This window comes from Nyctereutes procyonoides, unplaced genomic scaffold (assembly GCF_905146905.1).
Source record: "Nyctereutes procyonoides isolate TBG_1078 unplaced genomic scaffold, NYPRO_anot_genome, whole genome shotgun sequence".
Lineage (NCBI taxonomy): Eukaryota > Metazoa > Chordata > Mammalia > Carnivora > Canidae > Nyctereutes > Nyctereutes procyonoides.
The window spans coordinates 35,205,179-35,223,834 of NW_026575020.1; the positions used below are offsets into that span (position 1 = coordinate 35,205,179).

The window sequence follows — 18,656 nt, forward strand, 5'->3', positions numbered from 1 at the left end:
CCACCACACACAGAAGCCCCAGAGCTCTGGCCCTCGAGCACACAGGTGTATCCTGCTCATAGTCAGGATGGAACCCACTGTAAGAGTGAGCAACACAGAAACGGTGGGCTCTGAGATACACAGCCCCTCTCCCTGTGCACAGCCCCCTCAGGGAGCCAGAGGGCCAGAGCATGTGACTGTCCAGTGCCATCATGGAAAGCCCTTCCTTCTCTGCTCATTTTGGGAGTTCTCTAATAGAACTAATTTCCTGGGGAAAAACACAACAAGCAAGAACCAAACCCAAACAGACTGCCTTGGCAAGGGCAGGGTAATCAAAGCACTTTGCCAACACGCTGGCTGAGTACAAACTGGTGTATGCTCCTCAATCTAGGATACTCTGGGGAGCTGACCACCAGGACAGTCTCCATATGCCTAACAAGAAGAATCCCTGTGGCACTGTCTGTAATAGCAAAGTACTGGCAAGGACACAAATGCCCACTGAAAGCTGATATACATTAAACTGTATCTGTGCAAAAACAAGACCACCTTATGAACACTGATGAGGAACTTCAGGACACACGGACACGAGAAGGCACAGTGCAGTGTCTATAGCCTGCTGCCATATGGTTAACAAAGATACCCCCACATGGACTATTTCTGCAAAGTCACAAAAATCAAGGGTGGAAGATACCATGTGTGCATGTTACCTATTTGCATACATAGGTAAAGAAAATGAGCACAATAGGTAAAGAGTAAAATAGGTAAAGAAATGAGTACAATTTTAAGTCTTAACACTTTTCAACAATGTTATTTTCCACAATTTTAATGGTTAAATCTTTCAGTTGCTTATGAAAGTCCTGATGCCACACTAAATCAACAGTAGTCTTTCTCAAATTCTAAGACTTACAGAACTGTTTCATAGAAAAAAGACATGTAAACAAATTTTCAGAATACAGCTTATATGAAATGTGGGGCTTTCCTGTACTTAATAGTAAGACTTACAGAACTGTTTCATAGAAAAAAGACATGTAAACAAATTTTCAGAATACAGCTTATATGAAATGTGGGGCTTTCCTGTACTTAATAGTCGGTTCTCTCAGGTATATCCTACCTGTGACACTGATAATCACAGGTAGAGTGAAGCCTACAACCTGCTGCATTCCATCAGAACTGAAACTAGCAGTTCCCAACAGTGGGTGTCTGCTTTAGTTCCACTTTTCCACCCACTGGGGTCAGCCTCATGCACTCCTGTCTCTCCGGATCTCTCCTGGTCTCAGGCCCTGATGGTACAGGACCCAGGGGCTGCCTGGTGGATCAGGACAGAGCCCGGATTAAAGCAGAGTCTTGCCACCTGTGCTGCTTCAAGAGGCACCATCATCACAAAACAGACAGGGTGTGTAGCACAGGAGCAGACACAGATTCAGGTGTCCAGTAGAGTCCTGGAAAGAAAGGACGCAGCTGCAGCCTGAGGGGAATTGAATGGCGGTAGGGAAGGGAACTTCTAAGATGCCGAACTGTGGTTTGTGCGTTTTTCACAGCTTATGAGGAATAGGAACACAAATGACAGTTAAAGAAAGAAGAAAGGAGCCAGGCTTTGAGGCAGGATGCCTGGGCCAGAATCCTGGCTCTGCGGTACCTCATTAGCTAACACCAGGCCAGTTATCCAGCCTCCTACCACTGTAGTTTCCTCAGGCCTGAAACAGTGGTGACAGGAGAACCATACCCTTACGATGGGTGAAAGGATGAAAAGAGAGGCTACAAATGGGAGCACTCAGACTCTGCCGGGCACATTGTAAGAGCTCAATAAACATTAGCCAAGGGGCCGCTCGGTCACTTATGGGGCTGCCTTCAGCTTGGGTCATGATCCCAGGACCAAGCCCCATGTTGGGCTCTCTCCTCAGCCAGGAGCCTGCTTCTACCTCTCTCTCTCTCTCTGCCTGCCCCTCCCCACCCCTGCTTGTGCTGTCAAATGGATAAATAAAATCTTTAAAAACAAAAACAGGGACACCTGGATGGCTCAGGAGTTGAGCGTCTGCCTTCGGCGCAGGGTGTGATTCCGGAATCTAGGATAGAGGAGCCCGCTTCTCTCTCTGCCTGTCTCTTTCTCTCTGTGTGTGTCTCTCATGAATAAATAAATAAAATCTTTAAAATAAAATAAATAAAATAAAATAAATAAAATAAAATAAAATAAAATATAAACAAAAACACCCCAAACATTAGCCATTACTGTCATTTAGAACCCACTCAAAGTTCTCAACTTCTCTAGTGGAGACAAATGCCAAAAATAGTGATATAATCTTATTGGACAAGTGGGAAACCTATTGTAGAAATGTGCTTTGTTGCAGGGGAGGCAGAAAAGGGAATAATTTATTTAGCAGTTGCTTAGTACCATATTTTGGGATGACATACATCTCTAGAATATGATGCATTCCCTTTTCCCTAATTAGCTATCAGCGGGGGTGATGACTCCCAGAGATCCATGCAACGAGATTCTGTAACTTTTTTTTTTACCAACTGTGCAACCATAAAGTTAATAGAGCTCTCGGGGAAAACCATCAAAAGTATAATAAAGTTTAATAATACATCATTAGAGAAATATATTCTAAAAGGCATTCAACTTCCAGATAATTCTGATTCACTGGTGTAAGAAAGCCACCACCACCAGAGAACTCTGAGAGGGGTCTCTTCTCTGGAACAGCCATCCTCAGTTCCTCAGCAAACAATCCACAGCATCAGCTGCTGGGCTGTATTTTTCCCATATTTCAAGTTGTGCAAACTCTCCCTCTTTCTAAAGTTTCCAAATAAGTCTTTCCTGGATGGACACCTCACTAATTTTGTGCTTCTATCTTCCTTGTTTCATTTTTGCAAATTCTGGCACATGTGTGGGTAATGCCTGGGCCTTTACCAGTTTCTCACTCTGGTCAAGACCCAAGGCTGGGGGGATCCCTGGGTGGCTCAGCAGTTAAGCGCCCGCCTTCAGCCCAGGGTGTGGTCCTGGAGACCCAGGATCGAGTCCTGCATGGGGCTCCCTGCATGGAGCCTGCTTCTCCCTCTGCCTGTGTGTCTGCCTCTCTCTGTGTTCTATCTCTCATGAATAAATAAAATTTTTTTTAAAAAAGAAAAAAGACCCAAGGCTGGGCCTGCTCTCCGACCCTGTGTGACCCTGTGCCAGATGGAAACGCTGGAGCACATGCACACATCTCTCCCTGGCCTCACCTGGTCTGCGGGAGGCGGGGCAACAGCTCTTTCGTTTTTTCTAAGGCTCGCCAACATAGTCATCTTTGGGAAGTGTAAATCCAATCATCTGGGCATCAAAACCTTCAATGTGCCCCACTGCCTCTGAGGTAACGTCATATCTCCATAGCCAGTTCAAACCCTGTGACTTTGCGTGGGCTCTCTGCTGTCCACCTCTGTCCAGGCGTCTGCTCCCCTGGCCGATTCCTGTTCCTGGCCTATGGCGCCAACTATGGTTCCCTTCCTGTGTTCCCCCTGCCAAGTGGAGTTCAGCAGTGCTGCCCGCTCCCCCATTCCCATGCTCCCGTCTCTAATCTGGTACCTATCAAACCAGGCTGTGGTTACCGTCATATTGCCTATTTCTGCTCCTAACTACACTGCTCTACTACCTAGACTGGCCTGAGGTGAACAACTCTATTTTCACAATCCCAGGGTTAAGCCCAGGGCCTAGTGAACAGAAGAATCGAGGAACTCAATAAATGCTTATTGTCTTTTCAAAAAATCGTGTCTGGAAAGTATCCAGAAGTTCTCAAGGTGACCTCAAATCATGTCAGCCCCCAACATACAAGTATCAGTCCTGCCCTAAGGACTGGTCTAAGGGGGCACAATCGATAGGAGTGCCAGGAAGCCACCCTTGGTTTCTAGAACAAAATGTGATCCTTTCTCTGAAGCTGTCACTTTATATCAGCCAGAAACCATAATTCCCACTTTACTGTGCCTCTGAGTAAAGGCAGCAGGGAAATAAGAGAGTCCCTAAAAGGCAAGTGATCTGACTTCAGCAGTCTCCAAGTGAGTGTCCCACAGACTTCAGAGAAGTCTGTGCACACACTTGGGTCCCTTCTAGCTGTGGATATTTCCATTCTTCTAGTCCAGTGGCTTCAGGGTCTCTCTTAATCTCTGTGCACAAGTAGTAGAATCGGTTCGTTTAAAGCAAGTGAAAATAGGGCAGCCCTGGTGGCGCAGTGGTTTAGTGCCGCCTGCAGCCTGGGGTGTGATCCTGGAGACCCGGGATCGAGTCCCGCATCGGGCTTCCTGCATGGGGCCTGCTTCTCCCTCTGCCTGTGTTTCTGCCTCTCTCTCGTTCTCTCTGAATGAATAAATCTTTAAAAAAATAAAAAATAAAGCAAGTGAAAATAGTGCAGGTCAACACTAGGGGATGCTCTGACCACAGGTAAAAGCTCAAATCACATTCAGAAGGCAGAGGGTTGCAAGTGAAACCCTTGGTTGGCCTCCTAAAGATTTCAAAGGACTTCAAACACACCTAAAACTACAAGCCCCACACCTGGGTGGAGAGGGCGAAGGTCCTAGTTAATAACAACTTGGAGGGGCAGCCCGGGTGGCTCAGCAGTTTAGCCCTGCCTTCAGCCCAGGGATCAAGGGATCAAGCCCCACATCAGGCTCCCTGCATGGAGCCTGCTTCTCCCTCTGCCTGTGTCTCTGCCCCTCTCTCTCTCTCTCTCTCTTTCTGTGTGTCTCATGAATAAATAAATAAAATCTTAAAAAAAAAAAAAAAGAATGACTGGACAGTGCCTGAGTTAGTAAGAAGGCATCCCTCATGATTTTCCACACCTCCATTTCCAGAAATCTACACTCCCACTACACAAAACTGGAACCTGCTAGGAACACCCAATGCACTTGCCTTTCAAATCTGCCAACAAAAATCCACAGAAGAGTCAAATGCATTTTGGTTAAATCCCCCTTCTTTCAAATCTTAGTTTCTTCCTCCTCTTTCTCTTAACTGTCAATAGGAAATTATCTAAATGCCAAACAGAACAAAAACTCACAGCTTTAAAAGAATCTTGCCATATGATGAAAACACTTCTCCAAATGACTCATCTTTTTTACACCAAAAAACCACAGCACTTCTCGGTTCTCACTGTATCACACTGAGTCTGGGAGAAGGACTGCCCCCATTCGAAGAAAAGGACCACAGGGGCCCAAAGAGGCACTTCCCGGGCACCAGTTACCCCTAGGACCTAAGCACAGGGGCAGGCCACCCGGAGAGCAGCACCACCACACTCCAGTGCCCGCCACAACAAACCATGAGAAACCGTATTTAGCCATGGTACGGCGAGCGGCAGCAGCAGTCCCGAGCTTACCTTCAAGGTCTTCACAGCTACTGTCAGGCTGTATTTCTTCCACACGCCCTCATACACCTCCCCGTACTGGCCTCCACCCAGCTTGTGCTTCATGGTGATGTCCGTGCGCTCCATCTCCCACTTGTCGTAGTTGGGGGACACGCCATAGACAGTGGGCTTGTTGCGCTTGGGAGCTGGGTAATGGAGAGTGGTGATGAGCCCGTCTGCCACAGTCGAGTGATGATGAACCAACTCCGCCAAGGTGTTGAAGCGGCTCTCTGAGGAGACGTAGAGCTGAGGGAAACAGGGACAACTTTCAGCTCCCAGAGTGCACACAAACCCAAACAACTCCAATGAACCAGCTCTGCTAAGCCTAAGTCATGGCACAGCAAAACCTCAGATAAATAGCTTTCCACACAGGATGGAGCGTGCAGAAAACCACCTATACTGTGTTTCTCTACACCAGCTATAATGCACTTGTGAAAGCAGAAAGATACAACAAAATGCCTCAGTGCCTTTGCATCTGCTGTTCCCTCAGCCTGAAATCTTCCAGCCACCTAAGCATTACATGCCTGGTTCTCTCCTCTGATCCCAAGCCCGGCATAAATATCATTATTGCTGCAGTCACCTGACTGGTCATCGCCCAGCACTCGTTATCCTATCACATCTATTACTTCTCTGCATTGTATTCACCTGCTTATTTGCTTACTTACTTCCTGCCAATGACCTCCTAGAATGTCAGCTTCATAAGAGTAGAGCCCTAAGCTGTTTTTATCCTGTGTACCCAATGTGGAGAACAAGAAATGAGCACATAATAAATAAAGTTACTGATTAAATTAATGAAGACTAGAATTCACTATGTATTTGCTGACTGGAAAAGAAATTAAATTTTTAATAATTATGCTTATTACTTACAACTCTAATTTATAACTGTAGAACTATCCAGAACTATGCAGTAATCAGAAATGGAAACCACTAAATAAAACATAAATCTCCTTCTCATTCTTATTTTTACACCCTCAATTGGCGCTAAGTAGCATCAGAGGCCCAGACATGCCGACCCCAGCTGGACGCCCCTGTGGGATGCCCCAGTCAGCACCCTCCAGAAATGGAGTGGGGCAGGGGGGTGGTACTGGAGGCCTGCACAAAGGCCACGTAGCCACCTCTGCTGCGGGGAAGCAAGCAGAGGGGCTTGCAGACACAAGCACATGTGAGCCTCTCTCTGAGATCTACGGTGGGCACGAACCTACACATGGAGTCTGTCCATGGGTCATTCTGGTCGGATGCACTGGGAAAGGAAACAGGGAAAGGAGCAGGCTGACAGAAGCAGGTGTGGATGGGGATGGCTAGTTTTCTTCTTCTTTGGTTCATTTCAGTAAGGTGGTGGGGGAATGCTCCCTTTGCAAAAAACCATGTTAACCATGTTAAAAATCTACACAGGACATCTGGGCTCCAGGCAGACAGCAGGTAACTGAACCTACCAGCTCATGATGGGCAGTCAGCGATTGCAGAAGGTGGGAAGGACATTAAAAATCACGACTTGTCCTGACTATAGACACAGAGGAAGAATACGCGTTTGGAACAGCGGTAACCCATGGGGAAAGAGGGAGAAAAAGGAATAGGATGAGTCAGCTGTAGCTGTAGTATCTCTATTACTTAAAAACAGAAAAAGGAAGAAAAAACCTGAAACTCATGGCAGGGTTGGTTATGGAAGGCTCCATCACTTCTGGTATGTTTGTAATATTAGATAATTGAAATAAAAGAAAAAATATTAACAAATACATTAGTTTATCCCATTTATAACCCTCAAGAAGATAAAGAGAATGCTCTTTTTTTTAATTTTTTGCTCAGGGAGATAACAAACAGATGTTTAAAACTCAGGCAAGGGGGAAAAAAAAAACTCAGGCAAGGGAAGCCTGGGTGGCTCAGCAGTTGAGCATCTGCCTTCAGCTTAGGGCATGATCTCCGGGTTTGGGGATCGAGTTCCACATTGGGCTCCCTGCGAGGGGCCTGCTTCTTCCTTTGCCTATGTCTCTGCCTCCTCTCTCTGTGTGTCTTTCTCATGAATAAATAAAATCTTTTAAAAATAAATAAATAAATCGCAGACAAGTCAATGACAGACTCTGACTTAGAGGTTTGTAATATACAATCTTCTGGTTGCAATCCTACTAAAATACAATTCTGAGCAACCCAAGAATTTGTCCAGAAAGACCCCATAGCTCTGGGAACTTGTCCCTCTGTAAGATGGCAGCCCTCAATGGCAGGACCATTCAAGGTGAGGAGAGGACCCACCAGGAAGCCCTTACACCTCAGACAACCTCAGTCTAAGTGAACTGCTCTAGGGACACGTGGCAAGTCACACTCAGGGCCCAGAGTGAGTGCACAAAGGTGCTGAGGGGAGGTGTGGATAGAATCAGCACCGCTGAGCCTGCGCCTGGCCTGACATCCATGGCCCTCTTGTGAGTGGGCATTGCTGACACAAGTACAGTTCAGAGAGAAGACAGAGAGGGATGTGGGGACAGCGGCTAATCCTGCCTCTCTCTAGAAAAGCCTGTCATTTGTCCATTTACTTCACTTCATGTGGCAAGTGTTCTAAGCCATCTTCTTTTGGGGCAGCTCGGCTGCTAATGTTTTCACTTCTGTGGAGGGTAGAGCCTCCCTGGCTCGCTCCCTGGCATCACAGCACCCCTCCCACCTTGGACATCGCTGGCATGGTGCGTCCATTTCATTTGCTGGACTCCTGAGGTTGGTCACCAGGGAGCAAGGCTCATTACCTACCTCTCCCTGTCAGCTTGAAAGGAGTGTTCCTTTAAGTATGATATAGTGTCCCTCTTCGTCTCTCACTACTGTCTTCGGAGTGAATTTTAGTTTATCTGATATAAGGATGGCTACCCCTGCTTTCTTTTGAGAACCAACATGCACATGAGAAAATGCTCTGCATCACTTGCCATCAGGGAAATACAAATCAAAACCACAATGAGATACCACCTCACACCAGTGAGAATGGGGAAAATTAATAAGGCAGGAAACAACAAATGTTGGAGAGGATGCGGAGAAAAGGGAACACTCTTACACTGTTGGTGGGAATGTGAACTGGTGCAACCACTCTGGAAAACTGTGTGGAGGTTCCTCAAAGAATTAAAAATAGACCTGCCCTACGACCCAGCAATTGCACTGTTAGGGATTTACCCCGAAGATTCAGATGCAATGAAACGCCGGGGCACCTGCACCCCGATGTTTCTAGCAGCCATGTCCACAATAGCCAAACTGTGGAAGGAGCCTCGGTGCCCATCGAAAGATGAATGGATAAAGAAGATGTGGTCTATGTATACAATGGAATATTACTCAGCCATTAGAAACGACAAATACCCACCATTTGCTTCAACGTGGATGGAACTGGAGGGTATTATGCTGAGTGAAGTAAGTCAATCGGAGAAGGACAAACAGTGTATGTTCTCACTCATTTGGGGAATATGAATAATAGTGAAGGGGAATATAAGGGAAGGGAGAAGAAATGTGTGGGAGATATCAGAAAGGGACACAGAACATAAAGACTTCTAACTCTGGGAAATGAACTAGGGGTGGTGGAAGGGGAGGAGGGCGGGGGGTGGGGGTGAATGGGTGACGGGCACGGAGGAGGACACTTGACGGGATGAGCACTGGGTGTTATTCTGTATGTTGGTAAATTGAACACCAATAAAAATTAATTTATATATAAAAAAAAAAAAAAAAAAAAAGAAAGGAGTGTTCCCCAACCCAAGGATTAAGTTCCTTCCTTCGCACAGAATGCTAATGGCTCCTCCAAGCCCTAGTTATGCAGAATTTGTTCCTGGTCTCCTCTGATTCCCTCAGAGGTGCTACTGTTAGAGATTTCAGAGTTGTAGCAGGTTTCACTGAATGGGCCTACTTTATATCCTTTTCAATAATTAAATTTACAGGCCCTGTGACTTAGTTCATCTTTCAAAATAAAATCTGCATACCAACACTTATTAAATATTAAAACTACTCTCCCTTCTCAATGCACTGCACAGCCACCTTCTAATAGTTAAGTCTGCTTGCTGGCTTCCTTCTGATTAGTTCTGGGTTTTGAGCACTGTGCTAGTGAACTGGGTCATCTATATCAGGAATTCCTGGCATGCTCGGAGAAGAAAGTGAAATTAGCATTATGAATGGCATGTCATTATGCTATGCACCTGGTTACATAAATACTCTGGGTGCTCAGCCAGGACCAGGCCTCCTCCTGATCATGCAGGAACCTGGAAGATAGGACTTGTCAGAGAAACTCACCAGAAACAGCTTTCCCCGATAGCCAGACTTATAGGCTTATCAGCACTCGGACCTCAGAGACCCATACCCGGGATGTACTGCTTATAGGCTGCTGGGCAAGTAAACAAAATTACCTTGACACTGTCTCACATTCCAGCAGGAGGGCAGGACTTAGAAATTAAGCAGTACTTAATAGTGCTCACAGTCTCCTCGACAAGGGAAGGTCAGTCACGTTTGAGCAGGCTTTTCACTGGGATGCCTGCACCTGCCAAACCACTGTCAGTGTCGGTAAATCTTAAAAATTCAAGAGGTTCTACAGTTGGCCCATCCTGCCACCTCTGCTAAAGCTTAAGCCCAAATTCCATTCCTGTCAACCTGAACCTGTCACTACAGCAGATTGAAAATAAATGTCACCTGGGAACCTCTTTGAAGAAAAGGAAAGACTCTATCTATCAACGGCTATAAGGAATTGTGGAACTTGACAGTGGCATCCCAGAAAAGTAAATAAAGTGTAGACACAAATAACCAGAAGAGCTAAAATGATTCAGGCAGCGGGTGGCAAAGAAAATCAGCCTTCAATTCCACCACGCTGGCAGAGAGCCCCGAGAACGACAGTCGGATTCCAGGGTATGTGGGGGTTTTCAAGACCGTCAAGACTCCTTGGAGCAGCACTCTTGTCCAGCTTGAAGCTCCCCAAGCCCTGGGCTGGCTGACCAGCCACAATTGCCGCTGAAGCTCAGGAACATGACAACAGAGGTAAACCAGGGCCAAGAGGGTGGAGGCAGAAAGAAATCTTTTGGGGCCTTAGAGAAGAATCTTCTAAATTCAGTTGTTTTCTGAAGATTAGCTATTTGAAAATAAGCATTAAGCTTATGCAACCCCAGCTTGTCCCTCCTACCAACCTTAAATTTTCCCCTCAGAAATCCAAAAAGGATTGCATCAAAGCTCTGCTATGTGAGTTTTTTTCAGTGCCGAGCCACACTGTCTCATGCGTTGCTGTAGTACCTCGCCCAATACCTCTGATACTGTCCCACTCATTCCAGGAACATGATCCCACTGACACAGCCCCTCAAGTGCTGCCCTCCCAGAGAGGCGCCTCCGCAGATGGCCGGGACTGATAACCCCGTGGGCTGAGACGTCCCCGGGTGCTTGGACAGCAGAAAGGGAGAGTCTCTGCCAGGGAGGGAGGGAAAAAGGCAGGAGGCCTGGGCCACTTGGATGAGTTGCCCAGGGGTGGATGCTGCCTGAGCAAATGAGTTCCCTGTGCTCCACCTGGAATGAAAGGAACCCCTGGCACATACCAGCTTTTAGACAGAGGGGCTGGCATCTTCATCGGACAGTTCTCAAATCCTGTGAATCATGCTTCCCACATGCAGACCTTGCTCTCTCCCTCTGAATGGTATTTGGGACCAACCCCCAGCTAATGAGTTGTCAAACTAAATCATGCCTGCCTGAATCTGTTCCTAGGATGCTGGTTAAACAAATCCAGGGAAAAGAAACCATTACCCTGTTCAGTAGAAAACCTCAACTGATTACTGTGGTGCAGCACGGCTCGTCCTGGATAAATAGCACAGATGGGAAGCAAGCCGTCAGCTCCAGGAAATCACCTCCCTCATGGGCGGTGTGCTCTGGGATTCTAACTCACAAAAGAGCAACCCTTGTGGGCTGAAGGCACGGTTTCAAAGAGCCCACCATCCCGGGGTACATCCTGAAGAATGGAACGACCTAGCCCCACATCTGGGACAAGAACGAGGACCCAAAAGGCAAGCTCATAAGGGTGATCTCTAGTCACACATCAGCAAGTGGCCAGGCTGGCTGCACAGACCTCTGTCATCACAGAAAGCACAATATTAGCACTAAAGACTTCGGCCAGAAGATTGAGACATGTGGAAGAAACAACAGAGAAGAAGGTTAAAAAGAGAAATACGGGGGGCACCTGGGTGGCTCAGTTGAGCAGGGAGGTGGAATGTGGCTGGAAATATTGTGGAGGTGGTGGCAGTGGGGTGGGTAACTATTTTAAATGACCTAAAAAAAATAAATGACTTAAAAAAGTCAAATAGCCTAGATGGAGAAAGTGACATTTCAGTAGACTTGAGTAGGACAAGGGATAGGACAAAGGAGATGTCTGTGCAGCTTCTCTAAAGAAGGGGTGTTCTGGGCAGAGAGACAAACTGGGCTTCAAAGGCAGGAGGAGCCTGTTAAGAATATATTGTTCTCGGGGACGCCTGAGTGGCTCAGTGGTTGAGCATCTGCCTTCAGCTCAGGTCGTGATCCCAGGGTCCTGAGATAGGGTCCTGCATCAGGCTCCCACTGAGGAGCCTGCTTCTCCCTCTGCCTGTATCTCTGCCTCTCTCTCTGTGTCTCTCATGAATTAAAAAAAAAAAAAAATCTTAAAAAAAAAAGAGAAATGAGTGTGAATCTGTGGTACAAATGAATGAATGAGGACAGCCATACAATACTAAGAGGACTAAGTGGAGGGGACTAGCCCTACTGCACATTTTAACATATTATACAGCTGTAATAATTCAAAGTCTAATATCAGAAGAGAAAAGAGAGTTGACCAACAGACCTAAATGCATATGTAAGTTTGGTACATTTCAAATATGCAGGAAAGGATAAATTTAGTAAATGACACAGGGATCCCTGTAAACATGACACATGTACATTAAACATAATGACAGACCAGCTTTACCAATCAATGACAGATGTTTTTCACAGGCCTGACAGCACAGTGCTAAGGTGAAGGGAAGCATGCACTCCTGACTCTCATGGAAGCTCCTTTTCTCACCAGCAACAAGTAAACCATGTGAGTAAACACATCTGCATAATTTCTAAGGAGGTAACAGGCCAACATCTATACAAATTTTAAAGGCATATAACCTTCAGAAGATCAGTTCTAGCAACTTATCTTGTATACAGTTACATTGTACATGAAGAAGTATGTAGAATATGTTAAAAAATGCAGGTCACTGGCGCACTAGTGGGTCTATGAAATAAATTGAGTGGATTCAGACCAGAAGTTTTTAGAAAAATGAAACAGAACAGAATAGAATAGGAAGTATTAGAGTGCATTACATATAGTGAGGGTAAGAAGGGCTTCTAGGACCTTTTGTTACTGATGTGAGTACTGGGTGTTGATGTAAATGTTCTTATATAGTGTGCTGAGATTATTTTTTTTAAAGGTTTGAAAGCCACCTCCTATCAGTGTTATTTAGAACAGCTAAAGACTGGAAAAATCTAAAAGTCAACTTGCAGGGGATTGCTGAAATAAATGATGGTCCATCTACACTAGGCAGTTATTAATCAGAATAAGGCAACTCTAAGTGTGCTACCATAAAGCAATCTTCAAAAAACATTGTTAGGTGGGAAAAGTAAGATGCAGAACAGTGTAGAGTCTGCATCATTTGTGCTTTTTAAAAAATTTATGCGTATACATCTACTGAGGAACAAAGAAACTAGTCACAGGGGTTGCCTCTGGGCAGGGGAGTGGAATTAGGAGACAGATTTCTCATTGTAATCCATTTCGTTCCTTTTTTAAACATGTGCACACATTACATATTAATGAAAAAATATATCCACCATTTAGGCCTCACCCAATAATCTACCCATCTCCACCCCTGATGATGACATGTGCAGCAGGGTGGACAGTGGTGTTCAAACCTAGCTCCACCAGGCATGCACTATGTGATCCTGGGCAAGAAATTTCCTCCATTTTAAGTCCCCTTCTCCTTAATGCAAAAATGCAGATTATGGCGACTTCTGCCCTGAGGACCAACGTGAGGTTTAAATGACCGGAACCTAAAAAAATGTGCCAGCCACCAGCAGGAACCTGGAAAATGCTAATCTCTCCCTTCCCTTCATGGACTCTTGAGCATTGTTCATATAAAGATCACAAAACTGTATATTGATCAACTCTTTTAAGAAACTACAGTTTGGGTTTAGAAATCTACTGAGAATGTGATTTCATTTGTGTTTAAAAATTGTGAATGTGGGATCCCTGGGTGGCGCAGCGGTTTGGCGCCTGCCTTTGGCCCAGGGTGCGATCCTGGAGACCCGGGATCGAATCCCACATCGGATTCCCGGTGCATGGAGCCTGCTTCTCCCTCTGCCTGTGTCTCTGCCTCTCTCTCTCTATCATTTAAAAAAAAAAAAAAAAAAACTGTGAATGTATGTACATATACGTATGCAGGCATACAAACACACAAATGTGGCTTTGTTTACAGGAAGGATGCCATGTACCATACTTATTTTGGGGAATTGCTCTAAGGAGATCTATTACTTTAAAAATATCCATCTATTATTGCAATTTTACTCACTGAAGATGAATTAATATCATAAGAGATTTTTAAATGCTCTAAAAAAAGAAGACTCTTAAAATAAGAAGTATGTCCAATATCACCCATCTTATGAAATAGCAAACAATAAAACTCCAGCTGGACAGGTAAAGAGCCACACCAGGCCTGTGGACTTGTAACATCCTGTGATTGGTCCTCAAGAGAGTCTTTCCTAGGCTAATAGAGTGATGCCTGCTGTTTATCTGAAGAAGTTTCCTTCAAGCATCTTCCCAATTGAGGTTTATTTTGATAACTTCTCAACCCCAGTGGCAAGAGTTCTGGGCCCTCCTGGCCAAAGACTAACACCCCGGGCCCATCAGTTCCCCCAACTGGGGTCCCCTACCTTGCCATCAGAAGCAGTGTTGATCCTGTAGTGGTACACCCTCCCTTCATATCTCAGTGAGATGGACCTCTGGCCAGGACTGCTCTCGCTTTCCCGGACCAAGAAGCTGCCGTTGATCCCACTGCTCAGCAGGTATTCGGCTGCGTTGCGGGACACAGGCCCATGGTACCAGGAATGTTTCTCCAGACTGTTGACTGGTGTGATGTAGTTGCTTGGGACCCACCCTTGGCCATTTTTGGTTTGGGCTTCACACCATTCCCCATTGTGATTGTATCCTAAAACCCGGAGCTTTTCACCTTAGAAGAAGAGAATCCAAAAAAAAAAAAAAAAGAGAGAGAATCAAATCAGACATCAGTTTTACAGGCTGGCTTCATTCATTCCCATTTATTCTTACAGGATTACTAAAAATCTCCAAATTCCTAACCACCTACTTCCCTTTAACAAATCCACATAAATATAAGCATTTATAAGTGTATATAAAAAGAGTACATGTTTATACATGAAGCTTCTTGTTTGTAACTGAACATTACAAGAGAGATTGCCTCAATTTTCATAAATTTGTTACGTTTATTCAAGTGTTCTCTTCCTAACATAAGGAAGTTTCTTGGGGGATAAAATACTTTCTCTTTAAAAAAAAAAAAAATGTTTTTGGTGCTTAGTCCAGGCGTTCTTTTCACGATCATGCTCTGGTTTTCCTAAGAACTACCGTACGGGAACTCTTCTCCTTAACTGGCTCTCTCATAAAGACACTGGTGTTTTTTTCATTGTTGGCTCTGCATCTTTCACTAGGAAAACGGGTAGCCAGTCAAGCCACAGTTTCACCAGATCTGTCCCTTGCAAGCACCAGCAGTGGTCCATAGTTCTCCTACCTTTAGTTATGCTGAGGGTATTGTCCCCACTGGCCACAAAATCGTACAGTGCAACGAAAAGGTTGGGGTCATTTTCACTGGGGCCAGCAAGAAGGTTTTCCTTGGAGTTCCAACGGGCTGCTTCGCTGAGACCTTGGGGCTCAAAGTCAGATGCTACTGGCCTCTGAAGGGCTTCTGGAAGACACATGGGAAACAGAAGAAACAAGAAACATGGGGGAAATAATTAGTTTTATTCTCAGGAGCCAAAAATTGTTTTCATCATTAAACATTTCTGGTTTACTTCATTTCTCTTTTTTTTTAGGATTTTTTAAAAAGATTTTATTTATTTATTTATTTATTTATTTATTTATTTATTTATTTATTTATTTATTTATTTATTTTTATAAGAGACGCAGAGAAGAGAGGCAGAGACACAGAGGGAAAAGCAGGCTCCCTGTGGGGAGCCTGATGTGGGATTCGATCCCAGGACCCCGGGATCATGACCTGAGCCGAAGGTGGACACTCAACCAATGAGCTACCCAGGTGCCCCTGATTTATTTCATTTCTTAACATCTATATGTAATTTGTATTAATAAGAAAGGTGGTAAAATGAAAATGGACTCTTCCTTTCCCAAATCTTGTGAAAGGTATGAAGTATTTTCTTTTCTTTTTTAGTATGAAATATTTTCATTCCAAAGTGGCAATCACTGTTTCCAAATAGCTTCAGCTTTTTAAATTCATTAATTCAAAATGAACTCATTGTAATAGTTAGAAATAGTCTATCCTGGGATCCCTGGTGGCTCAGTGGTGTAGCACTTGTCTTCAGCCCAGGGTGTGATCCTCGAGTCCCGGGATCAAGTCCCACGTCGGGCTCCTTGCATGGAGCCTGGTTCACCCTCTGCCTCTGTCTCTCTCCCTGTCTCTCATGAATAAAGAAATAAAATCTAAAAAAAAAAAGAGTCTATCCTCATACATCTTTGCCATTGCTTACATATAATAGAGAACAAAAGTCTCTTTAAAACATTTCAAAACATGTTAAAGTTAATATGTGTATATAATTTAAAAATCAAGTAAGACAGACAGGCTTATGATAAAGGACAAACACCTTCTACCCCACTCTTCTCTACACCCATAGGCAACAGCCATGCATGCCTTAGGTGACCCTCCAACTCTCTGAGGAGAAGTTGAGTCGTTTGACCCCACTCCTCTACCCCCACAGCTCCTGTGCCAACCTCTACCATCACCTTTGCATTTTCAGTAACACACTTGCACAGGCTTCATTTCTTGTTCTCCAGCTATAGACAGTGTCTCTCGCTATTTACTTCCCAAGATAACATCCCACCCTTCCTTCCAGCTCTCTCGACACTCTCAAAGACAGCCTTCTTTATATTTCCTTTACCTTGTGAAAACTAGTAAAGTTTCTTCCACTTTGTAATAATAAAGTCCTTCATGTTTTGTATATAAGTAGATTGTAAAAGGTGAACATCGATCAATCTCTCTTAAAGTACATGTGGCTACTGTTCACTACAGGGTCAAAGAGAGTTCATTATTTTTTCCTGAAATTTTTTTCCTTTTCTTTTTTTTCTTGAACTATGCTCAACCTCACTAGAATTTCTGTGATATACATGAGAGTTTTTTTAAGCCAGCAAATGAACTCCAAGTAGGTCCTTTTAACAGTCATAGGATAGTATAGATTGAAATTGGAATACTCGTTTAAGGAAACTATAAGAAACCAACCTTTATAAAAGGAGGGATAAGGGGAAACTTTTAATTTTCCCATATGTGTAAGCCAAACCCAAATGGTAAGAAAATTATATATGGGTGCCTGGGTGGCTCAGTTGGTTGGTTTTAGCTCGGGTCACGATCTCAGAGTTGTGGGATTAAGCCCTGGAACAGGCTCTGTGCTCAGCAGGAAGTCTCCTTGAGATTCTCTCTCCCTCTCCCACTGCCCCTCCCCTGGCTTGTGCCAAATCTTTCTCTCTAAAATAAATAAATACATCTTTAAAAAAAATAAGAGAAAAATTAAAATTTTCCCTCTTTATGGATTTAGAGAATCCCCAAACATCTTTTCTTGGGCAATAACACCCATCTCAGGGATAGATCTGATTCTGCAGTATTCACTTCCCCCCAAAACAAAACAAACCACTACAGACATCTAAGACACCTGAGGGATGAGGCTGAACCAGGACTGGAGAACTTTCAGAAATGCGCATTCTTTAAAATATCTCTTTGGGGATGCCCAGGTGGCTCAGTGGTTGAGTGTCTGCCTTCGGCTCAGGGCGTGATTCTGGGTCCGGGGATCAAGTTCCACATCGGGATCCCTGCATGGAGCCTGCTTCTCCCTCTGCCTGTGTCTCTGACTCTCTCTCTGTGTGTCTCTCATGAATAAATAAATAAAATCTTTAAAAAAAAAATGAAAGACCCTAGTTATTTGTGTCAGTTTGTTCCAAAGACATATTTTTTTTTTAAGTTTTTATTTATTCATGAGAAACACAGAGAGAGAGGCAGAGACACAGGCAGAGGGAGAAGCAGGCTCCATGCAGGGAGCCTGATGCGGGACTCGATCCCAGGTCTCCAGGATCACACCCCAGGCTGCAGGCGGCACTAAACCGCTGCGCCACCAGGGCTGCCCAACTAGGGTCTTTTCAATACTAGCTTTTGTACTACTGACCGAAATAAACCTTCGGGAACTGTTTTTGCTAAAAGAGTAAATCCCCAACTACATCATTATTATGTTTGGTAATCTCACTGTATGAATCATGAGGGCAAAGAGAATTTCAAGGAAGAGGGTCTGTAACACTGCCACTTCCTAGAGTGCAGAAAAGCCTTAGTTATGAGTTAGGCCCCGTCTCTTGAATATTTTACATGGGCTTGAAAGCAAGCCTAGCACCCATTGTGATCAGGAATTGATCAATTAACCAAATAAAGCTGATTAAGGGGCAGCCCCGGTGGCTGGTGCAGTGGTTTAGCGCCTGCCTTCAGCCCTGGGGTGTGATCCTGGAGACCCAGGATCAGGGTGTGATCCTGGAGACCCGGGATCGAGTCCCACGTCAGGCTCCCTGCAGGGAGCCTGCTTCTCCCTCTGCCTGTGTCTCTGCTTCTCTCTCTCTCTCTGTATGTCTCTCATGAATAAATAAAATCTTAAAAAAAAAAAAAGCTGGTTAAGGCAGAGAATTTTTTTTTTTTTTTAAATGTGTGATCCACCATTCCCACTTGAAAGTGCACTGGCTTGTTGGTCTTGACTGCAGGGACAAGGTCTGCCCTCCTGGGGCTGAGTATGTGGTGAGAGTTGGAGATTGTCCCCATCATCTATCTGGCTTCCAGCTTCGGTTTTCTGGCGGCCAAGGAAGGACTGGGATTTATATGCTTTGTGGCCCCAGCACAGTCCCTTCCAATTGCTTACAGCTGGCTCACTCACACCTGGTCTGGCAGCAATGTTTAAAATCACCTGCCTTTACTGAGTCTAAGGCATCCATCTGACTATCATGGAAACCACTCTCTTTTTACACCTGCATTTCACTGGTTTCATATTAACTCAGTAAATAAAACAAGTGTATCTGAAGATCTGGAAAGA

At 44.7% G+C, this 18,656-nt stretch overlaps 1 protein-coding gene across 4 annotated transcripts in view; it reads right to left on the minus strand.

Moving 5' to 3' along the window:
* The window catches only part of ABL1 (ABL proto-oncogene 1, non-receptor tyrosine kinase), a 146,049-nt gene that overhangs the window by 17,203 nt on the left and 110,190 nt on the right, over positions 1–18,656 (minus strand). For 2 of the 4 annotated variants that reach the window (XM_055325865.1, XM_055325879.1), the window contains exons 2-4: positions 15,104–15,274; positions 14,235–14,530; positions 5,313–5,585 (exon numbers count right to left, since the gene is read on the minus strand). In XM_055325865.1, coding sequence (XP_055181840.1) covers positions 5,313–5,585; positions 14,235–14,530; positions 15,104–15,274 — 740 coding nt within the window. Of the gene's footprint in view, positions 1–5,312; positions 5,586–14,234; positions 14,531–15,103; positions 15,278–18,656 lie in introns of all 4 variants that reach the window. The other 2 variants (XM_055325858.1, XM_055325873.1) reach the window with 1 other exon arrangement.